We start from the raw sequence: 27,577 nt of genomic DNA on the forward strand, positions 1-27,577 counted from the left end.
AACAACAAAAATGAAAAAAAGTTCAGAAACCCTGACCTATGAGGAAAGGTTACTTCTGGAAAGACATCTGAGATGTGGCCTGAAAATACATTACAGGCTTTTATAAAGGGAATCCCGATCAGTTCTCCACAGCCACTGAAGGGCAGACAAGAAGTAATGGGGTTAATCCACAAGAAGCGAGACTTTGGTTAGATATTCGGGAAATCTTTCTAACTCTAAGGGTAGTTACACTCTGGAACAGACTTCCCAGAGAAGTCATGGAATCCGGAACACTGGAGGATTTTAACAACTGGTTCGGCCTCACTATCAAGGATGGATGACGCATATTTGATTCCGCCTCAGTGCAGTGGGCTGAACTTGATGATCTCTGAAGGTCCTTTCCATCCCTGCCCTTCTAGGATTCTATGCCACCAAAATAATTTTAAGTCCAATTGTGCATAAATAACATTTATTTTCTTCTTTACTAACACTGGTAACAATAGGCAGATGTTTCCTACTACGCGGATTTTTTTCTCACTGAAGAGATGTGTACTGTAGTAGTTTCCCCCTTTTTTGAGAACTTTTGTATTGTAAACAATTTAAGTGTTACACCCATACTTAACAGATGAGATCAGGGTCTCTGAGAATTTAAGTGATGCATTCTTGTTACCTTGTTATGAAAAGTGCGGAGCAAAGATACAACATCCTGCAAAGGTCATGGGGAATCCTCTGTCTCACATGTGACCATATTCGTAGCTCTTGCATTGGTCTGCCCTTGCGTGTTTGCTGAATCCATGCACATTGACATCAGTGTGAAACTCCACCACTCCTCTCTCGTAGTTTGTTTAGCTGGTTGAGGGTACTTTCATCTGATAATCTGCTAAGAAAGTTCTAGAATAAACCAGTATGTTCCAGCTCTCTCAGCCTAGTCCTCCGGTTCAATTAAGTTTCCGAAGAAGTTGTGGCTCTGAGCAGCGGTGCTATTTGGGAGCAATTTGTATAATGGAGGTGCTCAGAGCCACTGAACCAACCTGTAAACCCTAGGTATAATGGAAACCACTTCACAGCAGGGGGTGCAGCAGCACACCCAGCACCCCTTGTTCTCCCACACAGGGCTCTGACATCTCTAAAAATGTTACTGCAAATACAATAATTTATAATTTGCTAATTTAAATTCCTGGCTCAATCAACTTCAATGTGCTAATATTAAAAGTTATTTAAACTAAATTCTACGTAAAACACACACCCATGCAACCTCACTGACTGAAATGGAACTCCCTGGAAAGCAAAGTCAAAATGTGGCTCATTTATTTTCAAATGAGCATTTGCTTTTTTTTCCCCACCCCGCTCCTCTTCCTCAACCCTGACCTGCAGCGAGGTCAGAGTCTGAACAGGGACAGGACATCCACTCTCGTGACGTGCGGTTGCAGAGTGGCAAAAGAGATTCACGCCAGACTTACCCGCAGAATCGAGCTGGAAAAAGCTCCCGCCCCACGCCGGAGGGAACGGCGGCGGGGATGCAAAGAAGCGGGGCCAAGCACAGTCCGCGAGCGCTTCCTTTTTCTCAGGGGAATGACGCTGAAAAAGGAAGAGTCGTCCGTGTCCCCCCCGGCTCCCACCCCCTTTCATTTATTAAAGTCGCCCTAAACTGGGACTAGTATCGGAGAGGGAGCCGCGTTAGTCTGCGGCTTGGAGACCTACAAGACGTCCTGGGGCGCCTTATAGACTAACAGGTGTTTTGGAGCGTGAGCTTTCGTGGGCAAATTGCCCACGAAAGCTCACGCTCCAAAACACCTGTTAGTCTATAAGGCGCCCCAGGACTTCCTGGCTGGTCTCTAAGCTGGAGCTCTCGCCCAGCACCCAAACCCGCCTTACCTGCAGGCCAGTCTCAGGGAGGCGGCAGCCGCGTCCTCCCGCATCTCCGAGCGCGCAAGAGGAAGCCCCGGGGCACCTCGCAGGCGAGCAGCGGCCCTGCCCCCGGGCTTTGCCCACGGCCGCTCACGCCCCGGGCCCTCGCCCGGCTGTGGAGACGCGGGCTGACGCGGCCACCTCGCGGACGGAGGGAGGCGAGGCCGGGCCGGCCCCGCCCCGCACACTGCTGGGTCAGCGGGGCCTCCCAACCGCCCGGCGCCGCGTCCCTCACGCTCCAGCCCCCGGCCGGCCGAGGCTGCGCCCTGGGCCCGGCAGGCGGGCGGGCGGGCGCGGCGCTGACGTCGGGCCCGGCCCCTGGGCGGTTGCCGGGGCGGCGCGGGGCGGGCCGAGCGGCCGGGCGCGCGCTGATTGCTGGAGAGCCGCTGTCACTCCGGCCGCCTCCCCCAGTCAAGCGGCGCAGCCCGAGCGAGCCGCACTTCTCGTCTGCCCCAGCCCGAGCGAGCCGCGTGTGCCCGGCCCGGCCCGGCCCCGTCCGCCCGCCCGCCGCTTCCAATGGAGGAGCAGCCCGGCCAGCCCCCGCACCAGCACCAGCAGCAGCAGCACCACCACCACCACCACCACTACTACTACTACAACCACCACCACCAGCAGCACCTCCCGCCCAGCCCCTACCTGCTGCCCGCCGAGCCCGCGCCCCGCGCCGCGCCGAAGCCGCCGCTGAAGCATGAGCACAAGCACGCCGGGCCGCAGCGCCCGGAGACGCCGAAGAAGAAAACAGGTGCGGGAGGCCGGGCCCGGGCCGGGGATCGGGCCCAGCGCTTGGGGCCGGAGGGGCCGGGGATCGGGGCTGGACGCCGGGGTACGGGGGGGCCTGGGAGCAGGAGGACCAGGCCCTGGGCCTGGGGGGGGGTCGGGGAGAGGGGACTAGGGCTGGGCCCGGGGGGGGGGGGGTCGGGCTGGGCCGGGCCAGGCCAGGCCAGGCCAGGCCCAGCGGTTGGGCGGCGGGAGTGGGGGCCAGGCCCTAGCATGTGGGGGGCGGGATTGGGTTGGGCCGGGGCCGGGGATCGGGGCTGGACGCCGGGGTAGGGGGAGCGGGGGCGGGGCCGGGGCCGGGGGATGGGAGTGGGGGGGCGGCAGGGCAGCAGCAGCAAGGCGGGATCGGGCCGGGCCGGGAGCGGCCCCGCCATGTCACCGCTCCCCGTGACCTTCCCGGCCCGGCCCGGTCCCCTCCCCCGGCCCGGCTGGAACATTCTCCGCCGCTCTCGGGCCGCTTCCTGTCCGCCATGTTGGGAGCCGGGCCCGGCGCGGGCGGCCGCCGGCCGGGCCTAGGGCGCCGGGACCCACCCTGCGCGGCGCGGCGCGGCTCGGCTCCCGGCCGGGGGCGGCGCGGCGCGGCCGGGCCCTTTGTGCGAGCGCCCGGCCCGGCCCGGCCCGTCCCGTCCGGAGCCCGTGAGGGGGAGCCCGGCGGTGGCGGTGGCGGGGGGCGCCGGGCCGCGCCGCGCCGCGCCGCGCCGGTTGTTCGGCTCCATGTTGGTGACAGTTTCTAGAAGCTCCCATTGAAACGCGGCGCGGCCCGGCCTGGCCCCGCCGCGGCCTGGCCCGGGACCCCGCTGGGGCCGCGGCCGGGCTGGGCCCTGAGCCCGCCGGCGGGCGGGGGCGGCCGAGAGCAGCTCCCCGGGGGGCCCGGGTGCTACCACAGCCGGCGGCGGGGGGGAGGGCTGGGCAGGCGGTGCCCGGGGTGCGCCGGTGACTCCCTGTCTTTCTCTCGGGCCGCTGCGGGGCGTGTGCTGAACTAACCGCGCCGCGCCCGGCCCGGCCCCCTGCGCTGCTCAGGGGAGGGAGCCATCTCCCACCTGTGCCCGGGGGCCGCTCCCAGCCCCTGCAGTCACTTCCTGAGGTGAGCGCGTCCCCGGTCCGGGCTGCTGCCCCTGGAGGGGCGGGTTTGGGACAGCAGCCAAAACCCCCTTCCCTTGCAAGCGGCTGCATGGCAGCGGGGGGCCCCCCTTGCACTTGGTTCCTGGGAGCCCGGGCGGGGGTAGTGGTGTTGTAACGCTGGTTTCAGCGCCGCTGTGGGCTGGCTTTGAGTACCCACAGTCATATCGCAGAGGTAGTCGTCTTGCTGGAGAATTAAAACTAAACGAACCCTAAATTCCCACAGTGGCCCTGCAACTTAGAAGAAGAATGTTGGCTCTGAACACGTAGTTCAAGTGTGGATTTGAATTCCTTCTCATTAGAGCTGGTGCTGGGAGTAAGCACAGCACGAGAGTGGTTAATAACCTTTGCTTAGGCCTTTGGGGTGTGAGCCTTCAGCATAAAAAGATTGATGCTGATGTCACATCTGGCAGTGTCAGGAGCCCATCACTATGACACCAGCACTGATGGTGATGCATGGGTGTAAGTGGTAGAGCCAAGTGCTGGCACATCTCTCCTCTGCTCTGGTGTTAACTGACTGGCGTATTTAAAAATTAAAAAATAATACTGCACTGTCATTACTTCTCCACATAATTCAGCATCAGTATTCCAAGTTTCATAAAGATTCCTGGGGCTAAAACAGAAGCGGGTTTCCAGGTGCTGGGAGAGTGACAGCATCTTGTCTCAATGTGATTAGAAAGTCACACTTTTTGGCTTTCCTACCTTGCCTACAAAGGGAGTATATGTTGCAACTGCTCTGTGATATCTTCCTTTTGGTACCCAGCAAGAACCTTAGCTTTTATGTTTGTGGAAGGAGGGCTGAATTCGAGAGTGGAGCTCCCGGTCACTTCTCTGAGGGTTTGATTCTGCTTTTGTTTCAGAAAACTCCCGTTGGCTTCCATGGTGCAAATCTGGTCATTAGGTGATATTTGTAACTGGAGAATCCATTTCGTGTACCTCACTCCCATTCATAAAGCTATGGCTAAGGCTCTGATCCTAAATCCATTCAAGACACTCAAGAGTTTTTCCTGTTGACTTAGACTCTCCATGGGACTGTGGATTCGTATATGCTATGCTCGAGGACGGGGTCTGCAACCTGCAGCTCTTTAAGGACTTCTTTGTGACTCCAGATGCTATAATAGTGGTTTTTTTTTGTTTTTTTTTTTTTTAACTTTGCTGACTTCTGGTAAACATTTAAATTTAAAAATCCCCAAAATGAACAACTCTTACTGAAATAGCAAACAATATGCGATGGCAAAATGTAGGATAACTCCCCATAGTGTCCTGCAGCAAGAGAGAGAAGGTTTGGGAGTGAAAGTCAAGAAGGCAGTGGTACAAACACACATGCAAAGTGTGAGGAAATAGAATATGTAAAAAGTTTGTGGAGGTCCTGCAGTAAATATCTATCGCATCACAAATCCTATATGCACTGTTCTTAAAATAGAGATTACAAAAAGTATGGTTCAACGTTACTTATTGAGGACCATCTCATAGTCATATGTATTTCAGCTCTTGAATTTTTGAGTTATTTATTGAATTGGAAGTAATGGCTCTTCTTGCAATTTTGGTTGTTGATCCCTGCTCAGGGAGCCGAAGGGAAAATTTTCCATATAGTTCTCTGACCCAGGAACCACTTTAATTATAGAAAATTAAATTAAAAAAAAATCCTGAAAGGTACCTATTTTCCAATTATGGGAGGTTTGTTTGTATGTCAGGTGAATAAGACCATCTGCACAGAAATCTGGAATTGTTTTAACGGGTTTCTCACAAGAACAGTGTTTCAATATGATTCTTCAGAGAAGTGCTAAAGCTAAAGCACACTCATCCCCAAGTGCAGAGTCAGCTCCATACCCGCCCCCTTCCCTCCAGTTGGATTGCAGGGTTGGGGCAATGGTTTCAAATCTCAGGCTGTGCAGGGCTTTGTTATTAAAACTCATATTTCTGATGCCTGTGCTAGTTTTGAACACTTATTGATCTGTTATCAGACAGATGAGTGCTGTTGGAATGCCAGGTGCATTTAGTCTCTCAAAACATGCATTTGCTGCCTGCCTGCAAGGCTGTTTAGGGGCCTAGATACAGATGTCAAGGTGCCCCAAACCTGTGTGCTAATGAGCCTTAGGTGTAATGGGGGACTGACCAGGTGTATGCTGAAACAAGTTTAAACAAAATAACTGAATAAAAATAATACCCAAGTTAATTTGCCAATATACTGAGGCTTTAGTCTGTATTGGGACTAGTGCCTTTCAAACTCCAGTTTAAAAATGGTCTTTTGAGGTCTCATGATGAAATACAGCATCTGGAAACACACTTTTCTACTTCTAAAACTTGACGGTGGCAGAACAAAGGGGTTTGTACTTTTACACCAGTCAGGACAAGAACTTGTATTCCAAGGGGTAGGCTGGAGAGGATTTACACAGATTCTGTAAATGCCTAAAAACTGGAGCTTGAAACTGCTGTTACACTTCTAATAAAATCAAAACCATTACAGGTTTTTCTCACTCCTGATGCATAGTGGTTTTGTGATATTCTCTTTTGTTTTAGGAGATAGTGATGTCAGAAATCTGAGTCACAAAGTATCTTATCCTTGGAAAGACTAGATCTCTGCATGTCATCCTGAAATTAATTTTCAGTCCTTGGCTCATCCATCAATCTGCTGCTTTGGTCTGAAGTATTTATGGCCAACATTAACACCATAATATTACTGGAAAACTTGTAGAGGCTGCTGATAGTTATGCATGGGTCTTGTCTTGGTTTAACCTCCCTTGACAAACCAAGCTCATGGTTGAGTTCCTCCAGATGTGAGCACTTAGAGCTACCAAGCACCTGAGGGTATGTCTGCACTGCAAGCACTACAGCAGCACGACTTCAGCTGTGGCACTGTAATGTAGTCATTCTAGTGTTGAAAGGGGTTTTTCTGTGGTGATAAGAAAGCTGCCCCTTCCAGAGGCTACCCTGATGGAAGAATTCTTCCACTGACCTAACTGTGTCACCAGGGGCGGGGGTGTTAGGTCAGCCTATCTGTGTTGCATAGGGCATGAACTTTTTGATAGTGGGCAAACTCGAACTAAGGTGCACGTGTTTGTGTAGCTGGAGTAGACTTACCTTAGTGCAACTTACTATGGCATCCCCACTGTGGGATGTCAGGAGGAGACTTCCCTTACTCCTTGTGACCCTGTGGAGCGTTGGGGTTTACGGGAGCATGAGCAGCGGTCGATTTAGCATGTCCCTACTAGACCTGATAAATCAACCCCCCAGGAGATGGATCTCCAGAGTGTTGATCTACCAATCAGTGCAGACGAGCCATTAGTTTTAGGTGTAGACAAGATGGGAGTGTTTAGGATGCAAGATTCCCTTAATTTTCAGAGTGACCACTTTTAGTAGAGCAATGAAGAAGAAAATTCCTGCTCGGAAAACATTCATTCTGAATTTGCCTGACCAGGGTGTCACCTCTGCATTACACCATTTTTACAGCAGTGTGAATTAATTGGGCCCAAAATCTCTTCTGTTGAAGAGAACCCATGAGTTGTCTTGCATCTGAAAAGGTTGATGTGCTCAAGCCAGTTTAAGATAATTTGGGGCCACAGAGGTGCAAAGCAGCAGTAGTGAGCCCCTCACTTCACTCCCTTCCAAAAAAAAAAGTGGGGGGGGGAAAGAATTGGGAGCAACACCGTGGATCCTCTTTATCCTTCCAAGAGCTCCAGCAGCTTCTCCTTTTGAAAAGGTGGTGACAGGGATCTCCATCACTTACTTGTTTATGGTGTATGGGTTGAGCCCCTGCATTCATCCCATGTCACATATGTCCTTCTCTGTTGGTGTAGTGATGATAGCCACTGTGTGCCTCCCCCACCCGAAACAGCAGGTCTTGGAGTTGTGCACAACTGTCTTCCATGGGAGGATAGTTCACACCTTTCTCCTGCTACAAATGCGTCAGATGCATGTGGTCATGCTTTTGAACTTCTCTTTGTAACCACAAGTGTCAAAAATGACTTGAGATGGAAGCTGAAATTCTGATGTACTCATGTAGTTCAGTGAGGGTGGAACCTTGGTGAGGACTTGATTCATGTTCCTAAATCCAGGTCTGCCAATATTTCCCTTTCCCCCAGGATGCCTCGTAATACTGTAGATTTCAACGTACTGGCTTCACACTGATAGAGTTCACCGGAAGAACTTAAGGTCATCTTTTTCCAGTTGTTCTCTTTTCAAGGCTAATATGGAGGGAAGTGGTGGTGTAAGTCACGTGTCCCTTCTCTCTCAACTTACATGCAGAAACAAAGCAAAGACCATCGTGATGAGATATTTTCTCAAAGCATTTCCCAGAGCTCATGAGCACTGGAAAATTTTTGCCAAACAGATAGTGCTAAGGGAGAGGCTGAGCTGAGAGTTAGGGCTGTTAGTGTCTTAGTGCCATTGGTGTCAAAAGCACTTTTTGAGACCCAATGACAGGGTGGAAATGTAATTAATTAGCGTATGAATTGGGTAATGTCCTTTCGATCAGCAGGCACTTTAAAGTAGCTTGTGTAGCAATGCCCTGAGCATTCTTAAACTTATCAGAATCAAAGCATGTTTCTGTATCTTTTTAAGCGAATAAGAATTTTCCTGGGCAAGTAGCACAATGTCTTTGTCTTCACCCCAAAAAATATAGTCCCCTAATAAATATGTGGAATTTGGTCGTGGTTAACTAGCTAACCCCAGCTAACAAGGGGTCTCTGTCACTGACTGTTGTGCCATGCATTTGTGTGTGGCACTCAGTTCTAAATAGTACTGTACATCTTAGAGATGGCAGGAGATTGTAACCTGCTGGGTTTTAAGGTCCTGACTTTCCAAAGCTAGAAGATCCAGCTGTCCAGTTATAGCTTCTGGCGACTGAATTTTCCTCTTCCTTGACCTGAGAAACCCCAATAACATTGTAGTTCTCTTCAGCACTGTGAACAGCCTTATGGCGGCCTGGATGCAAAGTGAAGACAGATGAAATGGGATATAGTTTTTAAAAAATAAGAGCCCCATGGCCTATTGCATGTTAGGGTTTGTCAAGAAGTGTGCTTGACACTCCCTGTGTGAGTTGACCGTGTACCCTTTGACTTTTAGTAGTAAGAACCTGCTTTCCTATAGCAATTTTTAGCCGGGGTTGGAAAAGCCTGTCTGAGGAAGTTGGCTGTGCTTAAGGGTTCAGTTATAACTTCTACAGTCAGAGGTTTAACATGTCACATTTTAATTCTTGCCTTGTGCTTTGCCTGTTTTTTAGGCTATGGAGAGGTAAACGGTAATGCAGCAGAAAGAGAAATATCATTCAAGGGCCTGTGTGCTGATGAGACAACCAACCCATCTTCCAGGGTACCAAATGGCAGCCAGCAACTCGTAGATGCTAATGTAAACCCAAAGCAGACTGTTAAGGCCAGCACTTTTGGGAAAGCTGGAATCAAACCCAAGAACTTCATTCAGAAAAACAGTATGGACAGAAAAATTGAAAAACTTTATGAGAATAAACTTCGAGAAAATCAGTCCTCGGACAAGTCAGAAGCCGTATCTATTCCAAATGGTGTTGTGACAAATAGCTCTGGTTATATCACTAATGGCTACGTAGGCAAAGGTGCAGACAATGATGGCAGCGGATCTGAGAGTGGATATACCACCCCTAAGAAACGGAAGGGCAGGCGCAACAGTGCCAAGGGTTGTGAGAACTTGAATCTGGTACAGGACAAAATGATGCCACAGGAGGTCAACACCCCATCCCTAAAGCAGGAACTGGAAAGTTTCAAGACTGAGTATAGTGAACAAAAGGGAACCAGAGTTGACAGTGCTAAGTCTATTTGGAAGTATGAAGCTGGGAATGGAGGGGTAGGCCGTGGGAAAACTGGGCTTGGGGAGATACAACGAAAAAACTCTGATGCCAAACCTGGGATTGCCAGCAAAAAGTTTGAGGAACGCCCCAAGGGGAAGCATGCCTCAGCAGCTGCGTCAAAAGAGGACTCATGGACCCTGTTTAAACCACCTCCAGTTTTCCCAGTGGACAACAGCAGTGCTAAAATAGTTCCTAAAATAAGTTATGCAAGCAAAGTTAAAGAGAACCTCAACAAAGCAGCTCAGAATGCCTCTCCGTCTCTGTCTTCATCATCATCGTCATCTACTGGAGAAACTCCAGCCCCAATGCCAAGTCGACTGTCCCAAGTCCCCATGTCTGCTATGAAGTCTGTTACTTCTGCTAGCTTCCCAAATGGGCCCATTTTAGCAGGGTCTGATGGAAATGTGTATTCTCCAGGGACCCAGCCACTGCTAACAACTGCTGCTAGTACTGTAACATCAGCCTTGTCTGAGTCAGTATACCCGGACATAAGTACAGCTACAACCACCGTGGAACAAAAGAAGTCTAGCCTTTTTATCTACCCCTCAAATATGCAAACTGCGCTACTGGGTGCGGCCCAGGTAGAGCTGCCATCTCAGACGCATCAGCAGAACCTGGGGGATATCTTCCAGAACCAGTGGGGTTTATCGTTTATAAATGAACCCAGTGCCGGGCCGGATGCTGTCCTGGGGAAATCAACAGAAAATAAAATCATGGAAGTGACTTTTCAAGGGGAATATCCTGCCGCTTTGGTTTCACAGGGGGCTGAAATCATTCCCTCAGGCACTGAACAACCTGTGTTTCCTAAGGCTTATGAGCTGGACAAACGGACTAGCCCTCAAATACTTAGTGGAATTATAAAGCCTGGGACTGGTAGTGAGATTGGAGTTTTGTCTTTGGAGCCACATCACATAGGTGACCTGCAAATGGCAGACACCAGTAGCCAAGGTGCTTTAGTGTTCCTCTCAAAAGATTATGAACTAGAGAACCCCTTGGCCTCTCCTACGAACAATTTGTTAGCCTCTGCCAAAGATCAGAGGTACCAGAGAGGCCTAGAAAGGAAAGATAGCTGGGGTCCTTTTGACCTGAGGGCTGCTATTATATATCACACTAAAGGTAATGGCTCATTTTGTCTCCTAATGGAACTCTCTCTTAATTGGTTGGGGGGTCATACAGTCCTGTAACGGTTGCATGCCTCTATGGTAAGAGTGGCTGTCTTGCTCCTAATCTTGGATGGCCAGAGCGTGTAAGAATTATTATTTTTTTTTTTTTTTAAATATTCTAGCAACACCGTGCATGTGTGCAGCTGCTCACCAGAAATTCGGATGCTGCTCCACTGCTGAGCAGAGCGCCTGTAGCTAGGTGTTTGGTTTCTGCAGGTGACACGCATGGTGTATGTAAAACATTTCTTCCACCCATGTCTGGAGAAGATCGGCACATGGCTGGAAAAGATGAGAGGAGACCTGGTCTGGCAGTCAGTCACTCGATTGCTTATACATACGTTCTTGCTTTGTTAAAGGAGCGCCTGTCTCCATTGATAGGGGTAAGCCTATTTGGTATAATGGCGGCTTTTGTACTTCTGGTGCTTTGTTTTGTCTTTGTGTGCATGAGTTTACTAGTTCTTCCAACCCTTCCGGAGATCGAAGGAGGTAAAACTTAAGCCATGGACAGCTGGTCCACCTGGTCTCTTCCTCTGGTATTTAAGGCTGTCTGCCCCAAACAGCGCTCCTGGGGTAGCTCTCAGCAAAGCTGGGGGTCTGAGATGTGGCCTGGATATTGACAGCGTGGCACCGATAGAAGAACATGACTGAAATTACCCTTCATTCTTGTTTTGGGTCAGAAGCTTGCGAACGTCCACTGCTTGTCCGCTAGCGAGAGACACAGTTTGGCTTCCTTTGCCTTTTTTTTGCCACACATCTCCTCCTCTTTCCCCTCATCTCCCTCTCCAAACCACCCCTGCTCCCCCTCCCCCCAAGCTCCCAGCCACAGCCAGCCTTATGTGAAGCGTTCCTTTCAGGAGAGAGCCGGGTGCGAGTTGTTCAGACGTGAGGGACATGTCTTTAACGGCCTATATGGCAATTTAACGTACTATGACCCATTGCGGAGAGTCCATTAACTTTCTGGGGCTTTCATGATTTAATTCAGGGAGACGGCAGAAATCTTGATGGTTTCGTTGGCTGTTAAGCAACTCAGAAATCCTCCCAGGTCACCACTCTGGAATTTCTTCACCCTTTACGCTTTAGTGTTCTCTTGAGGAATAACAACATAGTGTTCGTCAATTCATTTCTATCCATGCCCTCAGGATTTCTTTTGGTTTTCTTGAGTCATGCAGCAGAGCTTTTGAATTTCTTGTGCCCGGCACCTGTTTGTGTCTCGAATCTCTGCCGGCCTTTCTGAGGGAACCAGGAACCCTGGAAAGCTGGTGAAAGGGAACGTTAGTAAAGTTCCAGACCAGCCTTCTTCTGCCATGTCTGCAGTTTTGTGCAACAGTTGCAAACTTGGATTTTTATTCTGTTTTTGCTAAGCTTAAAATTTAATTTTTAAAGACCCGTAGTAGCTGTCACGTTCCTGCTCTTCCTTAACTCTCTCCCTTTCTTAGCTCATCAGGCCAAGACAGTCTCCAGCCGTAACACCTCCAGCAGAGGTGATGAGCACTTCCCTCTTGAGTTCTGTGAAGCGTGTACTCATTCAGCCAGGCTTGGAAGTTAACTTTTTTTGTTTTTCTTAAAAGGCTGGAGCGAATCATTGTCAGTGGCAGAAATAAACAGCTGGAATCAAAGTACTTCAAAACTAATTGTGCAATCCACTGCCCCTCCCCTGCAATGCGCTTTTCCTATTTTGGCCCACCCAGAGCAGTAGCTCCAGTCCCACAGTAATTCTGGGGTGAGCTAAATTTCTCTGTCCTGAGCTGCTCCTTATGAGCCTTCTCAGTTTCTCAAGCTGCCTTCTCCTGTACCATTTCTGAGATGGCATCTTGTCCTCAGCCTAGAAGATCATGAGTGGGTGGGTGGCTCTTGTAATCGCTGCCATACAAATCGTGGGACATGGGATTGTGGGGAAGAATCTGAGCTTGCCTCTTGTTTGGTTGTGCTCGTTAGGGTCTTTGCCTGATGTGCGGAGTAAAAGCAAAAAACCAAATTTCAGTTGTGTTCCCATTTTTCTGCTTCTTGGCTCCTCTATAGCATTTGTCCTGAAAGGATTCTAGTGTGATCTGGAGCACATTTCTGAAGTGGCATTTTATGGGTCTATGCAGAGGGGGACACAGGCTACGTCTACACAGCAGCACAAATAATCGATACTGGAATAGCTTATTTTGAAATAACACACCTGCGCAATAGAGTGTATTTTGAAATAGCACCCAGCTATTTTAAAACAGCATTTCCAGACACACGGTGCCTGTTTCGGATGTTATTTCTCCTGCAATGAGGTTTATGAATTGACACCTACAATTTCAAGTTTATTTTGAAATAGCATGTGCGTAGTGTAGATGCTAACAAAGCTATTTCCAAATATGGCTGTTACCTTGAGATAACTTTGCTGTGTGGCTGTAGCCATACTGCTCACCCTCACAGATTATTTCCAGGGGCAGTTACTCCTTGAGGCCATAATCCTGCAATGAAATCTTGGAGGATGTCCAGGCCAGGGCCTGTTGAAACTGGTGAACAGCTCACCAGCACGTCTGTCTGCTCAGGTCCAGGAACAGGATTAGCGTCCTATGTGAGTGGTTGGAAATACTAGCACTATGTTCTGTTGACCTATGATGAGACCATAGCTCTGAAGCCACTTGCTCTAGTAATAAAATGTCTAGCAGATAAAGTTAGACTGAGTAGAACAGCCAGATAACAAGGTGTCTTCCCCTCTCCTCCAGTTCTGCCACCTTGTGCAGTTTCCCAGGGAGCCAGATAGATAACTGGCTTGGTCCTATTCAGTCTGACTGAGTTCGGTGCTCTCCCAGTGGTGAGAAGCCAGCCTGCCTTGTGTTCTAGCTGTTGTAGTTTGTGGGAGAATTGTGCGGATGACTAGCCAGCTAGTATGCTTGGGTTTCATTGCTGGGGCGATGGGAGGGGGTTGTGCTCTCCTCAAAACCAAATAATGGACATGGAAAAAGAGAGGCATTGATGGCTGGCTTCTTGAGTCTGTCCTCCATCTTACTCTGGTGAGCCTCAGAGCCAAGTTACAGGAGACTAAAACACAGGGTAGGTGATTTGATAACTTTCTGAACATGCACGCTTCATCCATGAGCTTGAAAATGCTCTACAAGATTGGATTAATGTGCTCAGCTGAATGGTGTTGCTGTGCTTTTACTGATGAGGCAAGCTGCGGCACACAGCAAGGTGACCACCTAAGTGACTGGGGCTAGTACTGGAGTCATGCTTCTGGACTGTGCTAGCTCTCTGGACAGTGTAACACTGGCTGCATTGCTGGGTAGGGGACTGTGAGTGACCATACTGCACATGAACGAAGTGTGCTTTTGCTGTCATCTTGCTTTGCTAGGTGCATGGCTGTTGGGCCTTTGAAAGTTAGTGTTGCAGAAGTCTTTCTCCTGCTTTGTCCCAGTGATTTGAACGAGTGGGCAAGAGGGACTGTTCTGATCATCTGGTCCAGTGTTTCCCAAATGTGAAAAGTTTATGCGCCCTTTTCAGCGCTTCAGCCTTTTCGGCGTACTCCGCTCTCCCAGTGCTGGGCCAGTGCTTATCTCCTGATTTTTAGTCATTTTATTTTCAGCTGTGTATTTTCAGTTGTGGTATCTGTGGGTCTCAGGTTGTTGTGAGGCTTAGTCAATGGACAATTTTGAAATAACACTGCTATGCACACAATGCATTTTGAAATGGCCCTGAGCTATTTTGGAATAGTGTCTACACACAGTAGGGCCTATTTTGAAATAGAGCCACTGGGTGCAGTAAGGCTTATTTTGAAATAGGCTCTATTCCCTGTCGGCACAGCCCCTGTTTCTAAATATCTATTTTGAAATGGGCAGTGTTCCTTGTGGAATGAGGTTTACGTATTTTTGAAATGTCAACTGCTGTTTTGAGAGAATGGGTGTTACTTTAAAATAACTTTGCTGTGCAGACGTGCCCTCAGTGTTAGCCGATGAGGGCAGAGTATGGCTGCTGCTATCATGACATGAAAACAACAGGTCTAGTAAAATGTTGTGACCAGCTTTGTTCTACAAGGCCTGAATGTTTATCCCGGTTCTCACTGTACGTGACCCTTCCGTGCTGCGTAGTCCCAGTGTTTGCAGGCCCATCTCTGATCCTTGGTCCTATTTCACCCACCTTGTTTCTTTTCAAGAGGGCTCAAGATTTGTTATGAAATACAGTTTGGCTTCCTTAGAGAAGTTGCATATTTTGTTGTCTTCCTTTTGGTGCCTGGCATGTGAAGTTATGAATGAGACTTGTTGGGAAAGTGCTTCGCTGTGTTTCTGTATTGGGCTAGGTAAATAGAAAATGTGTGCTCTTTTAATGAGCATGTGTTTAAATTGGCCCCATGATGCTTTTTGAATGAAAACTATATGTTAAGCAAGTCACTTGACAATTTATTTGGCGTTTCTATGCATGCATCTCAGACCTGGTCTGTCCAAGGAAATTAAGGCATCTTAACTCCAGTGCTTCATGGGTAAAAAAGCCACGCCTTTGAGTAGCATAATTAAGCCAGCGTAGGACGCAGTGTAGGCTGAAGACATATTCCATCAAACTAGCTTGCACCTCTTAGGAGGTGAATTGCCTTTCCTGCTGAGAGGTGGTGTCTACATAGTTCAGTTGTAGCATTTCAAGAGAAGCAGGTGTCAGGTGTGTTGTGAACAAGACACGAGAAGTCATTCTCTCGCTCTACTCTGCACTGGTTAGGCCTCAGCTGGAGTATTGTGTCCAGTTCTGGGCACCGCAGTTCAGGAAGGATGTGGAGAAATTGGAGAGGGTCCAGAGGACAGCAATGAGAATGATCAAAGGTCTGGAGAACATGACCTATGAAGACAGGCTGAAAGAATTGGGCTTGTTTAATTTGGAAAAGAGAAGATTGAGGGGGAACATGATAGCAGTTTTCAGGTATCTAAAAGGGTGTCATAAGGCAGAGGGAGGGAACTTGTTCTTCCTTGCCTCTGAGGATAGAACAAGAGGCAATGGACTGAAACTGCAGCAGGGGAGGTTCAGGTTGGACATTAGGAAAAAGTTCCTAACTGTCAGGATGATCAAACACTGGAACGAATTGCCAAGGGAGGTGGTAGAATCTCCATCACTGGAGAGATTTAGGAAGAGGTTAGATAGGTGGCTTTCAGGGATGGTCTAGAAAGTGCTTGGTCCTGCCATGAGGGCAGGGGGCTGGACTCGATGGCCTCTCGAGGTCCCTTCCAGTCCTACTCTTCTGTGATTCTATGGTCTGCAGAAATTTGTCATGCTAGTTTCATGGTGATCTTAGTCAAAGGCCATTGTGGATACCATGGTTGAACAGGTCTGGTGTGAACCAGAAGACGCTTACTTTTTCTGGCAGTTTGAATTCATGTGCTATATAAGTCTCAAAAATCCGCACTTTTGGCCTGCTTTTAGAAGCTGTCAGTGGTTGCTTCTAAAGGGTATTCCAGCCAGTATAGTAAACCCTGTAGTGCTGCATAACATTAACTCTTTTTTTTGCCTTCACAGAAATGGAATCGGTTTGGAATTTGCAAAAGCAAGGTAAGAATTTTTAAAAGTGAAATGTGACACTAGTAATAATAAGATGCTACATTAAACCAAGGCAGGATGAGAGCTGAGCCTGGTGAAGCTGCCTTCTGAGTGAAGGTGGTCAGAGCTAGAGGTGGTGCTGGAAGGGCCTAACAAGCGGGGATCCGTTCAGGAGTGGTTCGGTCTGATGTGTAGGTAACTGCACTGAGAACGCACTTGTCAAGTTGGGAGATAATCCCAAGCTGGGGGCGGCAGAGGGGAGAGGGTGGTTGCAGGTCCCTTGGAGGGTAGGACTATTGCTCACAATGATCTGGACAAACTGGAAAAATAGTTTGAGGTGAAAGGGCAAATGCAAAGCACTCTACTTGGGAAGGGGCAGTCAGCTTCATACAGAGTGGGAAATGCCTGTCTAAGGAGAGTTGCAGAAATGGATTTAGGGGTCACTGTGGGCCAGGAACTAAATATGTGTCAACAGTGTGTTACTGTTGCCAAAAAAAACCCCAAACCCCAGAACATGATCTTGGGACACGGTAACGGGCGTGTTGTGAGCAAGACAAAAGAAGTCGTTCTTCCACTGTGTTCTGCGCAGGCCTCAACTGGTGCCCTGCGTCCAATTCTGAGACCCACGTTTCAGGAAAGATGTGGGCAGATTGGAGAGGGTCCAGAGAAGAGCAACAAAAATCAAGTCTCAAACATGACCTATGAGGAAAGAATTGAAAGAAATGTGTTTATTTGGAAAAGAGTAGACAGGGCATGATTGCAGCTTTCATGTGCCTAGAAGGTTATTGCAAGGAAGAGGGAGGAAAAATTATTCTCCTTAACATCTGATAAGACAAGAAGCAGGGGGCTTAAATTGCAGCATAGCTGGCATAGATTGGTCATTGGGAAAGATTTCCTGTCAGGGTGGCTAAACACTAATAAATTTGTTTGCCCTTCTCTCCACTCCTCCTCCTCCCCAGCCCCAGCACAGTCAATTCCCGTTGGCTGGAAACTGGCCCCCTGGGAGCTGAGAAATTGCAACCTGGTGCCCAACAAAATGGCTCAACTCCCCTTTGGCCGAACCTTTCCCACCACACAGTTCTAGGCTACATCTACACAGCAGTGTTATTTTGAAATAATTTGCTCTGGAGTAGCTGTTCAAAAAAACTTATTTTGAAATAACACAGCTACATACAAGAATACACTTCAAAACCGCACGTCTAGACACGCAGTGTTGTTGTTAGCCCTTATAGCTTATCGCAAAATAGCGCTATTCTGTGTCTAACAGTGCCTGTTTCGAAATAGGCATTGTTTCGCCTGCAAATAATGCCTGCTATTTTGAATTTATTTCAAAATAACAGATATGTAGTGCAAAGGCTAGCAAAGTTATTGCAAAATAATGGCTGTTCTCTTGAAATGACTTTGCTGTGTCACCAGAGCTCTAGAGGCCAGATTAAAACACTTGGTGGGCCTGATCTGGTATGTGGGCTATACTTTTGCCTGCCTCTGCAGTAGCTGAAAGTCTGGGTGCTCGGGATTGGTGAAATTCAGGGCTAAGCCACATTGTGAAACGTTAAAAACAAATGTCAGGCCAGGTCTAAGAGTGCCTGTAACTTCATAATTGCTGTTGGCCTGCTTCCCGTAACTTTCACTTGGGTCCTGCCCTCAGCCACGAAGGGGGAAGAAGGCCTTTGTGCTTGTGTGGTATTACTGTCCCAATCCAGTGCTGTGGACGAGCCCTAGGCTCTGGAATGGGGGATGCTGCTGTTGGGATTCCCCTGAATGCTGTGCTGCTCTTTTGTGCAGAGGGAGTAGATCACAGACATGTCAGAGCAAAGAGGAAACTGCCTTGTAAAGTGTGGCAGCTGAATGAGAGAAAAGGAAGCTTTTTTTTTTTTTTTTTACCAGTTAGCAAAGTGCTCTGCTGTTCAGAGGGTCTCCTGCCCACAGATATCTTCTGCTTCAAAACCTGAATGCAATTTGTTTTAAAGCTGAATTTAATTTTCTCTTTGCAGATCCCAAAAGGATAATCACTTACGACGAAGCCATGGATCGTCCAGATCAATGAAGGGAGCAGGACAAGACTGCCTGTTCTAGCCTCTCTGCAGCGGGAGTGCTGCGCTCAAGGGACTCACGGCTTTTATGCTCCTTCTAAATCTTCAGTGCAGCAGAGGAACCCTAACTAGAATCACAGGATAATATATACAGATTATATATAGTTATTTAAAAATGGCAACTGAAAATAATTAGACTTCTTAAGGAATCTGAAAATTTATTTCAACAGACGACACACACGATTATTTAATCTCCGGTACTGACTAGGTTGTGTTTTTTGTTTTGGTTTTTTTTTTTTTTTTTTTTAGTTTTGTTTTGGTTTAAAGAGTGAATGCAAGTGATTAATGAACACAGTCTCCGTTCACAAGCCTGGTTCTGAAGTTCCTGCTGTCATCAGCGTAGGCGACAGTGACCGTTGGAGAGGCATTTCCACTTTACAGAGGTTCTGTTTCTCATTCTGTGCCTGGAGTGATACACTAATCACAGGGACATCAGGATGATTCACCATCCTTCATCTCCCCTTCCCCTCCACCTCCTTTGTTTTGTTCTGTTTTACTTTGAACCCTGTGCGAATGCTGGAGAAACACCGTGAAGTTTGCAGGGTTTTTTCCAGAGAATATAATCTGCATGTCTTGCCAGGAGTAAAACAGCCTATCAGGTGCTGAGAAAATTGTCTTAAAGCATCGTTCTTCTGCGGGGAAAGATTGTAATTCTGCAGATCGGGGATACATGTTGGTTTTACGGAGTTGACAAAACTATTACAACTGAAGAGCTCTTTCACGAGTCATTTTAAAAGACAACGTGTAAAACAAGCAATTGGTTCAGGCATTTAGTAAGGATTAAAAAACCCTGTTCCCATACTTTTATGCCCATTGTATCACTGGGAGCAAAAAAAAAAATATATATACACGTATATATATATCTCCTGCTTTCAACTGTAGGTGCTTCATATTTGCTCTGTCTGTCTCTTAACACTAAATGTGCTTTTTTTTTCCCCCCAGTTTTTCACTGAAAACCTGAAGAAAATTTGTGTTCTGCTAACTTTCACCCTTGTTGAATTATTTTCTCTTTAGAAATGTTTTTTAAAAAGAAGAAAAACAAAAAAGGAAAAAAAAAATGGGAATTGTAACCCTTTCCCATTTATCCCTGAAAGCAATGGATGAGGGACTATTGCCCCAGCCATTGGAAATGTTTTTATATTTTAATGCAGTCTGTATTTCTGAGCTCTTTTGCTGCTTCTCATTATATCTCTATTAAAATATATTTTATTACAAGAGCAAAAGGGGTGGGGGGGGTGTAGGAATGAAAAAGTTTAAAAAAAAAAAAAAAAAAAAAAAATCAAACCCAAGGAAAGCTTTCTGGCAATAGCAGAGAAGGAGGAAGCGAGTGCAGGCTCCAATTGTGTAACCCATACTGTTGTGCTGCAGCTTGTGTGTAGCATGTTTAAAAATGTGGTGGGGTTTTTATTTTTCATTTTTATTATGATGCAAAATTCCTGGAGTCCAGTGTAAGGCCGAGCAGTTAATTGTTAGTGAAATGAAGCAAATTTTCTGTCCTGTCCAAGCTCCACACATACATAGCTCTCTGAAATGCTCTTGCGTGCTCGCAGATGAGTGCTGGCTAAAATCTCTGGGCATTTAGGTTGACTGGAGTTAGCATCTGGTTAAAATCAGACTGGATCTGATGGGGCATAAGAAGAAAATAACCCCATTGCTTTTGCCTACTCTTTGTGCTTAGGTGTATCTGCTCTTAAAGAGAAAACCATTAGAGGTATGTAGCATGCATGGGGTTTTTAATCGTTTCATGCTTTTATTAAGGTTGTTCCTGAATGAAGCTCTCAGGTTCATAGGGGGACAAAGAAACTTTAATTTTTCCTGTACCTTTTAAAGATTGTTACTTTTTGCCCTGCTTAGTTTTAAAAGTATAACTATGGATTGCCTACTCCATTTTATGTATTAAAACAATAACTTACTGTATCAGTCCAGGTTCAGAAACTTGTGGTTGGCCAGTTGCAGATTTGTTCTATTTCACCTATGAGCTGTATCATCCTGACAGGTGTTTGTAATTTTCAAATGTACATTATGTTTACAGATGTGCCTGGCATCTAGTCCTCTCATGCTCATGTTCTGTAGTTCTCTTGAGTCTCCTGTCGGCTTGCCAAAAGTTGGAATTGCTGTCGATTCCTCTGTGAAAGAACTGTTGCATTCTTGAGCTTTAAAGTGCTGAACAAACTGGAAGATAAAACTTAGACGAGTGAGGGGGAAAAGGACTGATTGGGTTTTTTTAAATGTTTCAGATCAATAGCAAAGTTCCTACTTTTTGTTTTACAGACTCTAAAGTTCTGCTATTTACTTGCCTTGTGTAATCACTTGCCTCCTTAAGGGCTGGATTCCATACCCCCTTCCCTCCACGCCCTCAAAAAGCTGTGCCAGCATCCCTGCCCACCTCGTGCTGGCTGCCCCGCCGCCCGTGCGTGACCCCCCCCCCCCCCCCCGAGTCTGCTTTTGGGGCTGGTGTGATGGAAGAGCTGAACAGCGGTCACTTTTACATGGAATCTAACCCTTAGTGTTGAGAAATGTGGCTTAGTCTTGCTGAGTATGCAGGAAACTCACCTTAGCCAATCCAGTGCATCATTCAAATAATGAAATAGGTTCCCAAAAGCTACTCAATAAAAACAGTCTCTAAATGTCCGTTCCTCCTGCTTTTATTCACACGGTCGTCTTGCCCCTTCCATAGGCCTGTTGGTATTTGCAGAAACACCTTCTCCAGTTCTCTGCATTGTGTTTTTTGAGCATCTCCTCTCAAAAGATTTCACCATCTGCCTTTTCCACTTGAAAGCACCATTGACTGTACAAGTGGCTTTGCGCAGTTTGGAAATGCTCTTTCTGGGAGCCAGGTCGTTGCCCAGAAATACTGCCTTTGTTAACAAGCTGCAACAGGTTGGATGAACTATTGCCTAGGGACCGGCAGGACCGTGGAATAAAACTTTCTTTGTGCTGTTTTGTAACCTGTCACCCTCTCTGTGTCTGCAATCTTTCTTCTTAAGTCTTCACACAGTTCTTTATTGAGCACTTATTAAAAAGAAAAAAAAATCTTGTTAATCTGTTTTCTGATTATTTTTGTTTAAAATATAGAGAAACTGAAATTCAGCTGTGACTAACTTAGCCCGTTTAAACAATGTTAGTGTTACTGATAGGTCTCTTGAATTTTCCTTGGACCGAGTATTAGTACTGTAGCATAAACCAAATACAGCCTAGAAAGGGTGCAACCCTCTCCCATTCTGGGGACTGAACAGGGTGCGTGGGGGTCCCTGCAGGGAGGTGAGACAGGAGGACTAGGACCTGAATGAATGTGTGCGCAAGTGTTGGAGCACAAATGTTTTGTATTTATTTTGTGCCATTTTGGTTTTTATTACACTGAGTAAAGTAAGTTTAAAACAAAGCCCTAAAAGACATAGTATTGGAAAGTGGCACTACGTGGAATCATGGTCTATTTTTTTTAATAGCTATGAAGATACTAATTCAGGTTAAAGGCATCTTTTAATTCTTCTCTTTTGATTGTAGGCCCTATGAGTCAACCTACTCCCCACCCCCTGCCCCCATGAAGTTTCCTATTTATTTGCCTCTTTCCGCACAAGAGGGGCGGGGGGTGTCAGCGAGTAGGTGTGCGCGCGCGCGCTCTCTCTCTCTCTCTCCCCCTCCCTCCTGACTAAGTTCTGAACTCCCGCGCTCTCCTTTCCGTGCCCCTTCAGTTGCAGGTGGTGTTGGTGTCTCAGCTGTGCTTGTCTTGCACAAATGTGTACCAAAATAAACACACATCTGCTCCTCCGTGGTGGACTGAGGTGTGTGTGTGTGTTTGTCCACTCCAAGGAATGGCTCATCAGTTGCCCTCTGCTCCCCTTCTGTCCTGATGGAGATGGCTGTCCTTGCATTCAAGCAGCCTTGGCCACTGGGCTCGCCTCAGTGATATCTCTTCAGCCTGGCAGGACTGCGGTTACGCAGAAGGTTTTGGCTTTTATCTGACTTTTTTTTTTTTTTTTTTTTAAAGAAAATCTCAGCCCAGTCCTTCAGGGAGCCTAATTAGCCAGGCAACTGGCTTCTGATGCCCTAATCTGGTGGGCATCCTTGAGAACTACCTGTGTAGTATAGATGGCTCTGGGTTTGGCAAGGTTAGGCTGAGTTCAAATGCACCCATCCTGAATCCCAGCTCTGACTGTTTGCCGCCTTTAATTGCTGCAGACTTATTTTCAATATGGAAAAGCCATTTTTGGTTAAATTTGTAGCTATGTCATCTATTCAATGGCTGGAGGAGGGGCCTGGCAAGAGCTGGCGATCGACATCAAAAGAGAGTCATCTGATTTGATAAAATATCCTCATACAGGTGGAAATTGTCCTGTAACGTTCATAGGAAATGTTGGGTTTTTCTACCAGTGCTTTCAAATCCACCTTCCTCATGACCAGCTGCTAAAAGGGGGTGTTAGGGGGAGAACAGCTTTGGCAGAAAGTTGTTAGCTGCATGCATGCTGCCCTGCAATAATTATGCCTCTAACTGGGCCCACGTGATGAGGTCTTGCTCTGTCTGGTAACAGTGTTCACAAGAACTTGCTCCAGCATCTGGTGTGATGTTTTGGTGTGTGCGTGTTTGTGTTCGTTTTCATTTCTGAGGCTGCTTTTTGCAAAGGAGCAGGTGAGAAGGCTGAGGAGAGAGCCTGGCTAAGTACCATTCAAGTGGGACAAGGCAAGATTCCTTGGCTCGTTGTAAGATCTCTGCTCACCAGAAGTAGAGTAGCCCAGGCAGGGAATAGTGGCAGAGTGGGCAGGAATCCTGGCTTTTGGCTCCATAGGGGTAGTGCAAGTATGCTACCCCTGTGGAAAAAACCCAAGCCAGCTGAGAGCCGTGAGTCTGGACTCCTGCGAAGGACAGGATGATCTCTGGCTCCTCTGCAGACGCACTATGGTACAGAGCTCCAAAAATGGGGTTGTTGGCTTCCTTATCCCTGCACTTCATGTCCTCACAGTTGTCTAAGTTAGCACCGCAACGCTAGAGGTAGTGGGTGTCGGAGGCAGTGCAGGAGTGCTTCATTGCATCTCTGCAGGGCATTGTGGGTGACCCAGTGCTGAGAGTGTTCAGTAACTTCTCAGCAATACGCTGCTAAGGATGTTGGATTGCCGTTGTGAAATGAAAATCTCGTTAAAGGTGCAGAAGTCAGACCTTTGCTTTCACTGGGGCGGGGGAGGGATCGAGTGCTTTTTCTCATGGACTGTTAATTGGAAAGCTTCACTTTGTCCAGACTTCGAAAGCCATTTTGTAACATAGCAGTATCTCTTTCTTACAGCCTTACTAATGAGTCCAGTAGCGTCTTTTTTAAATTAAAAAAAAAAAAAAGTTCCATTTCTTTCTTTCTGTGGTATGAAAACTGTACAGCAAACATAGGAACATCCAGCAAATGTCAAACTTGCAGATTTTTCTTAAAAACTGCTTTCCATGCGGTCTTTCCTCAGGTGCTAATTAAGGGTTCCAAAAAAAAAAAGATACTGCTTTAGAAGTTTCTGCTTTATTCCTAAAATACATGTTTTTGCTTAGGTGTTGTAAAGATCCAGTATTTTCTCAATGGTTTTGTTTTTAATATGTAAATATGATGACTCTTTAGTTTTGGCTTCTATCCCTTTGGGGTCTGTGTTAGTCAAATGTTCATTTATCCTTTTGAGAAGGACTTTCGTGTGACCTTGATGACGTTTCATTAAGTGTTGCTGCATTTAAGAATGACTCTACAATTGTTCACGTCTTGGAATAATGCTACTGCTGCTATCAGTAACTTTGAAAATCAAGAATGATGCACTTTTTACATGACCATATAAATCTAAGGATGGTTTGTCCCCTCTGGTAACACAGCCACTAATTCTGAGGGTTATGTAAAACCAGAAATAACAGGCTTTGGGAGATGAGTATAACACATTCTGGTGTTGACGCATCTGCGAGAATTACTATGCAATGCAAGCAAAACTGTTAACTTCAACAGCACTGTGTATTGGCCCTCCCTCAGATGGCGCTTGGAAGGGTGATGTAAATGCTCAAGATATGTAACTTCCTCTTCTTGTTTGGCCGGAATAGGGAGTACAGCCAAAAGCAACCTTAGGTCAAAGGGGCCCTCATTGGAGCATATTCTGGGGTGTGTATCCTACTCTTTAGATACACACACATTTGAAAGTGAAATGCTGATCTCTGCAAAATAATCTTCGTTTCATCTCAGTGTAACTTAGGACAAGGATTAGCCAGCAGCATTAGAAACCTGCCCTCCCCAGCTACTGGCAGCTCTGCATTCCCAAAGTTGCAAAGCACTCGTATTTTTGCTTGATGTCTTCTTGGGCTGCTCCCTGGCTGACGGAGGATCTGAGGGCAGCTTTCTTCTCCTTGGTAGCGCTAGTGCAGAGAGCCCGTGATGTGGGTCTCATCTTGTGTTTTAGCTAGAGAACCGACGTGACTGACTGAAAATAAATGAAGGCCGCCCATGGGTTGGTGCAAAGGGAAGTGTCTGTGATATAATGACATTGTTACTTTCACATCCAACGAGCCAGGGCAGTTCCCCTTTGGGGTTTTCTGCCACATCTTTCATGAGCCAAGCACTCCTGTGCTACCAAGCAGGAAGAAGAGGGAGTGTTTGTGCAGGGTGAGAGAAGAATTGGCGGGTAGGGGGTGTGTGAAACCGTATGTTCTGTGTCTGAAACCTAAGTCAAACTGACTGCAACATTATACATAACTATCCTTGACCAGAGTTCTAGGCCGCCTTCATTAGCTTGACAGCACTGCATATTGTTGACCAGTGTCTTGCTTTTATTTCAATAGAACATGCCTTGTGTACGTGTTTAATTTTAAAGAAAATTTCCCGTGGCCCAACTCATTTAGTGAATTGTCAGGAGCTTTGCATAGGTAATTCTAGACTCCTGCCGCTCCCTGTGTGGCATAACAAACACCCTGCCCCCAGGCCACAACTGGCCACAAGACTCAGTGATCACCTGTCAAAGTGGGGACATAATGTTCAATTGACTTTGAATAGTGGCTGTTTTACTTGCTTGGGGGAAAAACTCAAATCCTATGATACGGCACCTTTCCTACCCTAACATGTCCCATAACTGTACATGTTAAAGGAAATGTGGCTTGCTGCTCTCCTCTTATGAGCAAAAGAAGGTGTTGTAATGCTTTGTCTGCGGAACTGTGGAAGATCTGGAATCCAATTCAATTCAGGTTTTCCGCAGAAGCTGAAAATTCTATTTACTGGTCTGGGTTTTTCTCCCCCCTTCCCTAAGTTTTATAAAAGGAAAGAACAATGCACCTTGCTTCAAATAAAAAAAAAAAAAAAAAAATGCCTGTTTGCAACCATTGACTCAGAATATTGAACTGTGCAATTCTTGTTTTCTCCATTTCTGCATCTCTTTAGATTCAATGTCCCTAAAGTGTGTTGTTTTTTTTTTTTCCCCCCAAGTTTTTTAGCCTTTCTGTATTTCTGCCACTGTAAATGTGAAAGCTTGCTTGCGTTACTTTTTAGAAATGCATTTTGCACACTCGGGTTTCAGTGAAGCTCCGTGAAAAGGTTAGTCCTAAGCAGATGAATAAAGCTATGCACATGTTTTGAAAGTGTAATTTGTGTCTCATTACCAGAAGTGACTTATCTGCTCATCTTTGCATTCCTGTGCTGTCAGTGCATACTTAGCTTTACCATGGCAGTTTCATGCTAGCAGTCACCTAGCAGAAAACTTTTTAGTAGCCTGAGGGTTTTTCGGAGGAAGCCCAGGTCAGTGATGCGAGCTGGAGGGAGACGGATGTGGTGTGTCTCTTTTTTCTGGAGAGAGCCCTTGATCTGGCTGAGTGGATGTGCACCTTCCTTGTTAAGGGTGTGACTGGAGGTGGTGCCTCCAGGCCAGGTGAGAAGTTGTGGTGAGGGAAGGTTGATCAGTTCACACTTGCTGCTCTTCAGTCCCATGTGAGAGGGCAGCCCTGATGGGATGGTCCCATAAAATAAAGAGCCCGTTTGCTTAGACTGAGTGTGCATCGGCTTGACTGTCAGCTGTTTGGAGTAAAACACCTGTAAAAAGCCCAGTTATGCTTTGCTTGTTGGTGCGAGGCAAGAGGCCCGGGCGTGGCAGTGTCGGTCACTGTAGTACGCATGCACTAAACTATCACATTGAAGCTGAGGGCAAAAATCCCTTTGATCTTCAGCAAGCCAAGAGTTTTGCCTGTGTCTTTACTTTTGTTTGCATAGATGTGTGGCTGTGCAACACTGGTCTGACTGAATCATCCTTGAACAGTGCTGTGATATCCCCAGCCCACGGTGTGCAGGAGAGCTGGGTCTCACGTTGGAGAACATATCCCACGCAGCTCTCTTCCCTGTGGTGTCGCACCTGTGGCAGAGGTTTGTTCGTTCTCCTTTGACAGGAGCTTTTCCCTTTCGGAACAGGGCTGCTTTTCTATCTGCTGTCACACGTGTACTTACTGCCTTCGTGGCTTGGGCACCAAGTAGCCTGGAGGCTCTTTGCATGTTTACTGTGGGGGGAAAATAAAACAACCTTCTCTCCTGCGTATGTCAGTATTAACGGCAGGTTGAAATTCAGCTGCCTGCTATGGACCCAGAATGTTGGGCTCGTACTTGTGGTATCTCCCGGCAGAGCTGCAGGAGACAGCACAGATCACAGCCTGTCCTCCTAGAGCTGTCACTAGCTCCTTCCTCTTCAGTTTCCTGAGCTGTATTTTAAAATCAGAGCAGATCCTGTGTCTTACCTTCTCAGGAACTGAATTACCTCTTTGGTATCAGAGGGATGGCCCCTCTCTGTTGTTGGTGGGTATTCCCCGCCCCCCCACAATGTTTTATTGTCCCCTCCCCAATAACTTCAGATAGGCTAATCTGTTGTGTACCCAGTTGCAATCTGGAAAATCTCTACATTTGTGAGGGGGTGACTAGATCATTTAGTGAAAGACGTAAATACCTGCTGTAGCTGTTTCTAGTGCTGGCTGTTGCAGCCTCATGTTAGTGTTGTCATGGAATGTGAGGATAGATCATGTCCATGCGCTGTAATGGCATAATATATCTTTACTGAAGATGTCATACTTCACACTTAAATGTTTGAAAAGTTACCTTTAATTTCACTTATTCTATATTGCACCAACAGGTCTTCAAAAGTTACCCAAATTTACTACTTTTATCAGGAAAAAAAAAACCCAGAAAATTATGTAGATCAAATGCATTGACAGAAAATAAGTGATGTAAATTGTTGAATAAAAATGTTAAAATCTG

At 46.9% G+C, this 27,577-nt stretch overlaps 1 protein-coding gene and 1 long non-coding RNA gene across 5 annotated transcripts in view; one reads left to right on the plus strand and one right to left on the minus strand.

Moving 5' to 3' along the window:
- LOC142023225 (uncharacterized) overlaps nucleotides 1–2,188 on the minus strand; it is a 38,619-nt gene extending 36,431 nt beyond the window's left edge. For 3 of the 4 annotated variants that reach the window (XR_012648171.1, XR_012648170.1, XR_012648169.1), the window contains exons 1-2: nucleotides 1,855–2,188; nucleotides 650–856 (exon numbers count right to left, since the gene is read on the minus strand). This is a non-coding gene — a long non-coding RNA (uncharacterized LOC142023225). The remainder of the gene's footprint in view (nucleotides 1–649; nucleotides 857–1,854) is intronic. The other variant, XR_012648172.1, reaches the window with a different exon arrangement.
- A 167-nt stretch (nucleotides 2,189–2,355) lies between these two features.
- Nucleotides 2,356–27,577, plus strand: NUFIP2 (nuclear FMR1 interacting protein 2). Its single transcript, XM_075013575.1, has 4 exons — nucleotides 2,356–2,629; nucleotides 9,005–10,717; nucleotides 16,237–16,269; nucleotides 18,252–27,577. The coding sequence occupies exons 1-4, from the start codon at nucleotides 2,404–2,406 to the stop codon at nucleotides 18,302–18,304; spliced, it is 2,025 nt and encodes a 674-aa protein (XP_074869676.1). The 5' UTR covers nucleotides 2,356–2,403; the 3' UTR covers nucleotides 18,305–27,577.

Source organism: Carettochelys insculpta, chromosome 19, assembly GCF_033958435.1.
Source record: "Carettochelys insculpta isolate YL-2023 chromosome 19, ASM3395843v1, whole genome shotgun sequence".
Classification (NCBI taxonomy): Eukaryota; Metazoa; Chordata; order Testudines; family Carettochelyidae; genus Carettochelys; species Carettochelys insculpta.